The 10,153-nt window shown below is 42.2% G+C and overlaps 1 protein-coding gene across 1 annotated transcript; it reads right to left on the minus strand.

The window, feature by feature from the left end:
* Positions 1-1,342: 1,342 nt before the first annotated feature.
* LOC146176372 (sulfotransferase ssu-1-like) lies at positions 1,343-2,339 on the minus strand. The gene has a single exon (XM_084580951.1). The coding sequence runs from the start codon at positions 2,337-2,339 to the stop codon at positions 1,398-1,400; it is 942 nt and encodes a 313-aa protein (XP_084437077.1). The 3' UTR covers positions 1,343-1,397.
* Positions 2,340-10,153: the final 7,814 nt, after the last annotated feature.

Here is a 10,153-nt window from a genome sequence, read left to right on the forward strand (position 1 = left end):
CGAAATTAGCGCGAAATCTCAGCCAACGAAGGGGACAGTTCTTATGAGCCATCCTTTCTGATATCGTGCATGAAGGCAGGCCTCCCAAAACTTGTCTCAACCACGTCTCGTCGACCCATCTTAAGATCTGTATTCGTGAACATTATGAAATGCTGCCATATGTATCAACCGCGTTTCTGTGCTAAGCCTTCTTTCCCGCTGCAGCTTACCCTTTGCGGTCGCAATGGACATTTTTGAAACAATCGCCAAAAAAACTGTAGAGAGGCCTAAATGAAATATAGCGCAAATTATTTGGAAACTGATTTGCAATTTGCGATTGGTTTGCGATTTAACAAGTTGTAGAGTGTCCTTTGGTTTTGCTGAAGACATCAAGACACGCGAGGTTGTACCAGGCATGGTTCAACGGCACAGAAATGGCTACCTGAGAACATAATCGAAGATTCGCCTTCTCAACAGATCATAGAGTTTCTTACTCTTACCTAGAGGGAAAGCTGTGCTGCCGTTTATGGGAGTTTACAAGCAGTTTCCTGACGACCGGTTCAGCCACCATGAGCGCTCAAAGCATCATGGGCCGGAGAGCTACCGAGTGCAGAACTACAACTTTTGGCCAAATCCAATGCAAAGATAAACGTTGTTCTCCCGTAAATAATGTCATAACATACAATTTTGTGACTAAAAATAGCAAGAAAAGAGAGGAACAGCATGTCAATGTGAGATTTATCGAATATAAGCGATGGCTCTTTCTCCTATTGGCTTAGTTTTGAGCAGCACAAATATCAATATTTCGCACCTAATAGGCAAACTTCGAAAGAAAGAAACGTTATGAAAATATTTATGGTTGTGCGATCACATAAGAAAGTTTTTAGTGGCATTTCGGGAAACAGAAACCTTTTATTGGCGACGTCTGCTTTTGCGCCTTCGCTACTATGGCTTTTGCGGTCTATGTACGCACCTTGAGATGATGATGACGAAAAACAAACATCGCAGTAACGCACTCCACGCACCTGAGAAAAACCGACTGTCCCGCATCAAGTAGCACACCGGCCCATGATGCTTAGCGCGCCGATGGTGGCTGAAGTGCAGCGCCCTCAGCTTTCCCTCTAGTTAGAGAAACTCTATGCAGATGCTCTAGAAATACACAACGAGCTAAGAAAGAAAAATGGATAGAAAGTTAGCATGCAATGTAAATAAACACGTGTAGCTGTAAATGTCTGTTTTCTTTTTTCTTGAAAGGTAATAATGGATGCTGTAAGAAACTTTAACTAAAACTTAATAACGTAAAACTGCTACAGTATAAGAGAAATAAAACAGAATTGCACCACAGCACATTAGGCTTCTGGGAGCAATGTGGTATATTTCTGCCGATTTTTGGCACATTTGCAACATTCACTGAACCCTTACGGAAGGCTCACGTCTTTCCAGAGATTCATGAGGTCTGTGCGTCCTACGGCCTCGGCTATCCTTTTCTTCATTCTCGAAACTTGTTCGGGGGAGAAGTGATTCCTCCAGTCACCAACTTCTCCATTCCGCACGAATTCCCCAGTCATGGGCGCCTTGTAAAAGTCGAACCCGTTCTGCAAACTTTCAAGCAGTTCCGGCCGGATGAGCTTGAAGAATGGCGATGCTCTCGAAGCCATTTGCCCGACATATAACTGCAAAAACGTCTTCATGTTTTCAAAATTAGTCTTCTCAAGAATGCCGGTCATGATGTCTGAGTTTTTCTGGAGCGTTTTTTCCTTTTCGGGGTCGATGAACGCGGCCATTTTCAAAACGTAGCCAGGCGTGTCCCGTATGAGTTCTTCGTACGTGAGGAAAAGTATGTTCTCGTCGTTGCGGTGCTCGTACCAGGATAGCACGCTTTTAAAGTAGTCCCCAAAATCAACCCTACCAGTGAGAAACAGTTCGAAAAACTCCTCGAAGGTGCCATCTTGAAATCTGTACGCTGGAATGTTTCTTGTATGATAGTAGTAAGAGACGCAGGTGTCATATGGATTTCTCGCAATGTAAATGTACTTAGCGTCAGGTGAATACGGAGCTAAGTAGAACGGTGAGTGCGTCTTAAATACCGCTGGTCTTGGAGCATACATTGCAGCGTTTGCACCCCGCATCTCCAGCAATGGAAGTCGAATGAGTGGCTCTAAAGGGTCCTCCGGGTCTTCTCCATTCATTAAGATGTAGTAGATGATTATTTGTGCCCATGTAGATCCAGATTTCGGGTAAGCAGCAAGAAAGAGATCTCCAGGTAGTGGTTTGTATGCGAAAGCAGAGCGAACCGCATCCTCTCGGAAGTGCTTGCCCAAATAGAGACCCTCAATCCTGCGAAAAATCTCGGTCGCCATAGTCAGCCGTTTCTGATCGAGCAAGCCTGGAAGAAAAGAAATGCCTTAGTTGAAGGATATGTGGTGAGCACGTTGTTTAACGGCACTATTTTAGGGTACATTGAAGAGCAAGTGATCTTATTACAGCAAAATGGCGAGTTTGGCTGGTTGTATTATTGCGCTCAAAAGTCGGCTAGTTAACACGAGATGATGGGGTTAAAACTTTATAAAATATAAAACGATAGACAAGGAACCTCTTTCACACTACGAAAGCCTTAATATGACAGCAAGGTATTCTCTTATGCAAGTCTACAAGATAAAAAAGCAGTTTCGAGATGCGCGATTTCTTTTTACTGCTTTGACTGCCTTAGCGCTAAGGCCTCACTCCTGCCTTCTTCCTCTGTTTATGCTTACTCGTTTTCATTTTTTGTCCGGTCCTTCTAGCAAGAAACTGTTACAGAAATGCTTCACTTTTTCTTTTGGCCGAACAATATTTTGTTGTTCTTAATCTTATTTTTATGTTAAAATTTCAGTAATGTCGCAAATGTAAATCAAGATGACCTTTCAAAACGTTTAATCATAAATGTAACATATATGATCAACGTAAATGTAACAGTTATGAACATGGTGGAGGTACCCTGCACAAGTATGCAGACTTATTATTGGATACGTTACGTAACTTGAACACTTTACGACGAAAAACAATGAAGGAGACACGTAGGGCATTACGCGTACCTCTTACCACACATGCCTTCGAGCAAATACTGTAGTCGATACATAACCCCAGGTGTATGTAGCCATATAGACAGATATAGGCATCATTAGGGGAGTAATGTGAGTGATAATGGTGCATGCGTGATAAGCAAAGCTATCAAACAAAATAATGGGACTCGATATGCACTCCATGGCAGTAATAAATTAAAAATATAGTTGCGAAGTCATCATCATCATCAACCTGACTATACCCACTGGAGGGCGATACCTCTCCCATATATTCCTCCAATTAACCCGGTCCTGTGCTATCTGCATCAACTTCACCCCTGCGAACTTCTTACCCTCATCCACCCACCAAACCTTCTGCACGCTTGCCTTCCCTTGGAGTCTAGTTTGTTACCCTAAGCGACCATTGGTTTCCTCTCTTAGCGCTACATGTCCTGCACATGCCCATCTCTTCTTCTTCTTGATTTCCACTATAATGTCAGTACTTTGAGTTATTTCTCTAACTCACTCTTCACACTTCCTATCTCTTAACGTTACCCTACCATTTTTTGTTCCATAGCCCACTGCGTTATCCTCAACTTAAGAAGAACCCTTTTCATTTGCTTCCCCGTTTCAGCCCCATAGGTGAGTACAGGTACGATGCAACTGTTGTATACTTTCCTCTTGAGCGATACTGGATAAACTGGTAGCCATATTCTGCGAGTGCTTGTTGCAAAATGCGCTCTATCCCAATCTTATTCTCCTTGTTATTTCCTTTTCATGGTCCGGATCTTGCTACTACTACTATACTACCCGTTACAAAGTACTCTTCGTTAATGACATTTTTGTTGTAAGAAACGAAAGAAAATTTCCGCCATGCAGTGGTGCTATTTGTAGTAGTAGTAGTAGTAGTAGTAGTAGTAGTACTAGTAGTAGTAGTAGTAGTAGTAGTAGTAGTAGTAGTAGTAGTTGTTGTAATAGTAGTAGTAGCAGTAGTAGTAACTGTAATAATATTGTAGTAGTAGTAGCAGTAGTAGTAACTGTAGTAGTAGTAGTAGTAGTAGTAGTAGTAGTAGTAGTAGTAGTAGTAGTAGTAGTAGTAGTAGTAGTAGTAGTAGTAGTAGTAGTAGTGGTGGTGGTAGTGGTAGTGGTAGTGGTAGTGGTAAGCCACTGGCATGTGGTAGTCAGCAGGGGACGTTGGTGCCAGTTATTGGGTCGGCGGTTTGTGTGATACGAGGAAACTATGAAATCGTATCACATCCCCCTAAAGGCAGGAGCTACAAACTTGGGCATCACTTTTCAGGTGAAAATTGAACTCACCAGGACCCTTGCATCCCCGGTCAGGCATACTGCTCTTAAGCCACGCTGGCGCCTTCGTACGACTTGGTTCGTGCGGGGCTTCACATGTGTGTGTTGTGGTCTTTCACATGATGTCGAATATTAAGACTCTATGCTAATGTAAAGAGCGAACGTTTAATATGTTTCAGGCTTAACCACTGTGAATCGCCCTAATTTTTAACGCGACGGCGTTAAAAGGCACGTTACGCAGAAAATACGACTTTGCCGGTGATACCATTGTGGGTGAAAAATCATGGGCATTAGGCGCTGGCAGGCGGCAGCTGGCAGCTGACATGGCTGAGCACTGCATCTTCGTTGGTTTGTGGCGATTAACGAGATCACGTGACACCAGATAGTAGAACGAGCAGCCAACGCGGGTCGCAGATTTGAGGTGGAATGATGATAAATACATTTAATGAACAATGTTGCCACTTTATCCCAAGTTGGGGGGGGGGGGGGTGGGGGGGCGCAGGGGTTTTAAAAGAGGGTGGTAATTAAAAATCGACCTTCCAGTGCTCTTAGATGCCGAGTTAGTGACGTTCGTACAGTATGATCAAAGCGGGGCTGTAATGTGCAGTGGTAGATTACGCTATCGCGTCAAATCCTTAATGGCAGAGCTTTACTTCCCCCCATACTTTTTTTTTACCTTCTGCATATAACAATGCTCGATGGATTCCAAGGGAAGGAAAGCGTAGCAGGGGGCGGCAGAAAGTTAGGTGGGCGGATGAGATTAAGAAGTTCGCAGGGGTCAAGTGGATGCAGCTAGCACAAAACCGGGTTAAATGGAGAGATATGGGAGAGGCCTTCGCCCTGCAGTGGGTATAATCAGGCTGATGATGATGATGATGATGATGATGATGATGATGATGATGATGATGATGATGATGATGATGATGATGATATAACAATGCATCACAAATTCTTCATACTATTCTTTCCGTGTGCACTGTTTTTGTCACACTGTCTCTAATCCAGTACAATGAAATTATGGCGCAATGCATATCGCAGCACAGGTAGACATATTATTAACGTAAACATGTAAGCACGTAATGATGCGAGCTTACGTCCAACTTTTGCCTGTTCTGAATACAGAGGGCACGCCCTGTAGTGCTTTTCGCAATATATGTATTAGAATTCGACTGACATCTCTGGTCTCACAAATTCAATGCGTACTCTGCTTCTAGAATAAGTCACTGTTCTTAAAATTCTTACTTTTCTAAATATTTGATGCACTCACCACCATCCATTTATTTCTGTAAAAAAAGAAATTCTAAATAAATTTAAATGTATGCGATGGTGAGTACCCCAGATTTGAAGACTGCCACAGCCACTCGATCGGCCCACATTACCATGAATCCTCGCATTCTATTTCATATTGCTTCTACCTGCGCCTTACCTGACTGTCCATACTTTCACAACCTTGGAAGTGACAGTTTATACGACTTTATTTACAGTACGAAGAATTATTCTCGAACCCGCTCATTTATTTCCTATTTCTTGACAACCGCCGTCAAGATTTTAGCATGCAGTAGTAACTAAGGATTTCAGAAAAACATTCTATGAATTCTCATGTGAACGCAAATCTACTCAACAGCGTGGCGCGTCTACATATATGGGGCTATCTTCATATCTCTTTCTTCTGTGCCTAAGCAGAACTACAGCTTTAGAGTAACCCTTCTTTTACGAGGAATAAGTTGAGTTAAAACCCCCAAAACGTGTATGCCCGCATTACTACCGCTTTCTAAACAAGCAAGCTTTTGAACACCGTGTATCTCCACCGCATTTTCATGCTTTAGCTGCAGCCACTGCTAAGACAAAGTTCAGAGACGTTACAGAACTTTTAAGAACGAATTCCTACCTTCGTGCTGTCGCTTTCACTATGAGCAGAGCAAAAGTATAGCACATCAAGGTCCGCAGCCACAAATGGTTATACAGGCTTCACCAAGTAGAGAATCTACATTTCCATCTGCGAGCAAAACAGCTGCACCCTTTTAGCATTGGAATATAGGTGTATAGGTTATATTCAGGAAACATTTTGTAACGAGACTGTGTTTAACCATTATGTTACAAAAGCTTATCCGACGGGATGAGTTCTCTTGCTCGGAATGTTTTTGCAGCTGCGGACTGAGCGCGTGAGAGCGTAGCAAGGCCGCGTGCTTACTGGAGACAGGTTTCGAAATCCACAGCTGCGAATGAGGCAAACGCATGTGCATTGCAAGTCTTACAGGCAGTTTGTAAAGCAGGGCAAAAATTATTGCGGTCTTCGAAGCCGCAGTAGGGTTCTACTCAAATGCTTTGAGTATTGCATAGCCTCCTGGAAAGTGGAGGGAGTGGAAAGCCGTGTATTTCGACACGGCGCCGAGATTAAATGAGGCAGGGTTTTTTTTCTCATTCTTCCTTGAATAAATACGTTCAGATTAGCGTCGTGAAAGGAGCACTATTTAGAAGCTCCATCGTAGGATTGATAGACAAACAGACAATGGTGGGATACTAATAGACAAAGGAAGGAAGTGGGGGGAAGGGTGCAGAGGATCAGGGCAAGGAATGAAAGAATTTTTTTCTTGAGTATGAGTTTTTCTGAACCTGGAACCAGTTGTCCCTCCACGTCAGAAATAAAACAGGCAGCAGCAACAGGGCAACCACAATGCGTGGTAGATGATGAGTCAGCATCTAAAACAAGTTTTGACGATGGCAGGTTTTCCTTGGGAGGGCCTGGACAAAGACAAGTCTTCTTGTCGAATTGTAGTTCGACTTGTGAACCCTTTTTCAGTGTTCTTTCAGTCCGTATAGCTATCTTCTTTCTCTCGTTCTACCATGAGAGGGGACAGGCATTTCAAGGGACCTGGTAAGCGATACAGCTGGAAGTTTATATATACTCAAGGAAACAATATTTAATCATTTTAATTGCTTATTTTTTTTTTTTTTCAAAACTGCCAGTCTCAATTGAGACCAAAGCAGGCGGGCAAACAAAATTGAAACACGGTATTTTCAACAGTGCACTCATGAATTGCGTATAATAGGCCAAACAAAGGTGAATGCAAAAGGGCAGATTAGGTTAGGAACAGTAAAAATAACAAGCAAATAAAAACACTGGAGAAAATATTACATATCTAATAGACAGGTGTATCATCAGATTGGCAACAAGATAATAGTAACAGTGTTAAGGAAACAATAAAAATAAATTCCCTTCAGGATAGAAATCCAATTAATGTTTGCGAGGCGTTTCAATGGTTAACCAAGAGGATTACTGATTGCATAACATGAATTTCAGTCGTGACGTGAATTGTGATAACGATTCTGCAGGAAAGATATGGAAGGATCTAGGCAATTCCACTCTCTGATCACGATGGGGAAGTAGGAATGCATGAACATGTCGTTGTGGCATGAGTATTCTGTTATAGTACGCGCGTGTTTATGTCTTGATAGTCGTGACTGCGAGAACGATATGTATTTTTCAAGGTCTATCTTACAGTAGTCGTGGATCAGTTGAAATAGAAATTTGAGTCGTGCTAGTTGCGCTCGGGATGACAGCGTCGCTAAGCACGAAATAGCTGCAAGGTTAATCGGTGAATCAGTGCGCTTACATTCGTAAGTCGTAAGGTCGCTGTTTTCTTGTTATTGTCATGCAAGCTGATTTGGTTGTATTTATCGTTATTTGCCATTTTTGGCACCATTCGGTTAGCTTGTCCAGTGAGTCATTTAGTGAAATTTAATTTTCGTAGCCGTTAATAGTTTTGTGAACAATGCAGTATTCGGCGAAGAGTTTTATGTTGCAATCGATATTCCTGGTAATGTAAAAATAATAGTAATGTAATTAATAATTTAGTAATGTAAATAATAATGTAAAAATAAATAATAATTAAAATAATAGTGGCCCCAGCACGGATTCTTGTGGAACGCCTGATGTGACGGGCACAGTCGCCGATTGCGTCTGCTGAAAGAGCACGAACTGTGTCCGGTTTGTTAAGAAGTCTGTAACCCACTTTGAAATTTCCCCATCCCCGATGAAACCCCGTAATTTTGCAATTAGTTTTTGTGGCTAACGCGATGAAATGCTTCATTTAATCAATGATCATTTATTCCTTAACCCAGTCCTTCTCCCCCCCCCCCTCCCCCCCCCCCCCCCACCCATTCCATCCATCCCTCCTTCGCTGTTCTTCGAAAGCAAGAGCATTTAAACTCTGCCAGTGATGGTCGCTCTTGCCAGGCGAAGACAAGTTCCCTTGTCGAAACGTTGGTTAGCTTGCAAACTGAGGCTCACCCTCAATACGTGTCCAGTCCTCTTTTCTACTATAGCGTCAGGATGTAATATTGGAGAAGAGCAAATAATTTTTCGCACTTGCTCCTAAACGAGCCTGAAAAGCAACTCTCTCATTCATGAAAGTAACCAAACTTTTTTTCTTAAAAAGCTTCAAGATCAATCATTGCGTACTTACACTCTTGGTAACACATATGACTTAATCGTCCTCCATGTGTCTTATTCTGTCTAGCGACATGTTGATATCACTGATAGATATTTTACAAGTGCGTAATAGAATGAGTCTGAAAAAATATAAAATAAACGCAGCATGCCCTTACGCAAGAAAACTAAGGTCCAATGCCTTCTACAACAAGTTTATCAGCAACTATTAGCAAAAAGCGGTTGTAAGTGTCTACGGTAGATTTCACTGAGTTTATTTAGTTTATTTATCCATTTCATTTTATTCGTAGGTATTTTGGTACTCTCAGTTATACTTTCAACAAAATATCTGTATCTTAATTTATGGCATATTCTGCACCTGACTTAGGCAGCGCGGCAGTCGTGGTATTGAGAGAGCTGCATAGAGTTACTGTACTACTATATGTAGGTCGTGTCCTCAAAGTCAATGTTTGCAGACACAGACTACCACTGAGGAAACAAGACTACCATATGAAAAAATTAAGTTCTGAGCGGTTATGCAGTGTTCCTCAGCTGCACAGCAGAGTTTTTGTTAATTTGGAGATGGAGTTTCTAATAGGGCAAGAACAAAATGGTTGGAGAAGCCAGTAGACTGCCCCTGAAACATTCGCTGTGTGTTGCATTTCAGTCTTCGAGGGGAAAAAAATAAAAAACGCAGTGGAGAAAGATATGCAAATGTCGCAGGATAAAGAGGGTACATTGGAAGAAATTCTGCGCCAACAGTATATTTTAGGTGCTTTGCAAACTTTTTTCGCTCGTACCACCTGCTTAAAAATCGGTGTAAAGTTTCACCAATGGTTACCGGTCCTTCCTGTTGCTTAAAGATTTGTAGCCCACTCCAACGTTGCAGTAATGACTTCCTGCATTCCGTGAATACTAAGGAACAGACGTCATTGCGGAAACTTCAGTAATATTACGCGCGACAGACTTTTCGTCTTACTACGCGCCGTAGCACGTGGCTGTACTGCGAAGAGCGGAATAAGGCGCTGCTGTCGCTGCTCCAAACTTGAGCTTAAGAAGGCGGCCAACAAATTAAATACGCTGTTCTTTCAAACCGGAATTAATGATGTTACAACGTTTTTCTTCTTTCAAACCGGAATTAATTATGTTACAACGTTTTTCTTCTTTCAAACCGGAATTAATTATGTTACAAGGTTTTTCCTTCTCTATTCATCGCGATGATAGCATGACCTTTAATTTTTATTTTTTGCTGCCATCCACATACACTACAGCATAGGGATGTAGTTCCTTTTTGCTCGATGTTACTGCCATACTGTGTAATCCCCTGCATAGCGCCTGCAATCGCCATGGCTGCACGACGAGCTGTACGAGCAGGAACTGGCGAGAACACGATACCCCT

This window comes from Amblyomma maculatum, chromosome 10 (assembly GCF_055883805.1).
Source record: "Amblyomma maculatum isolate TAMU_Amacu chromosome 10, ASM5588380v1, whole genome shotgun sequence".
Lineage (NCBI taxonomy): Eukaryota > Metazoa > Arthropoda > Arachnida > Ixodida > Ixodidae > Amblyomma > Amblyomma maculatum.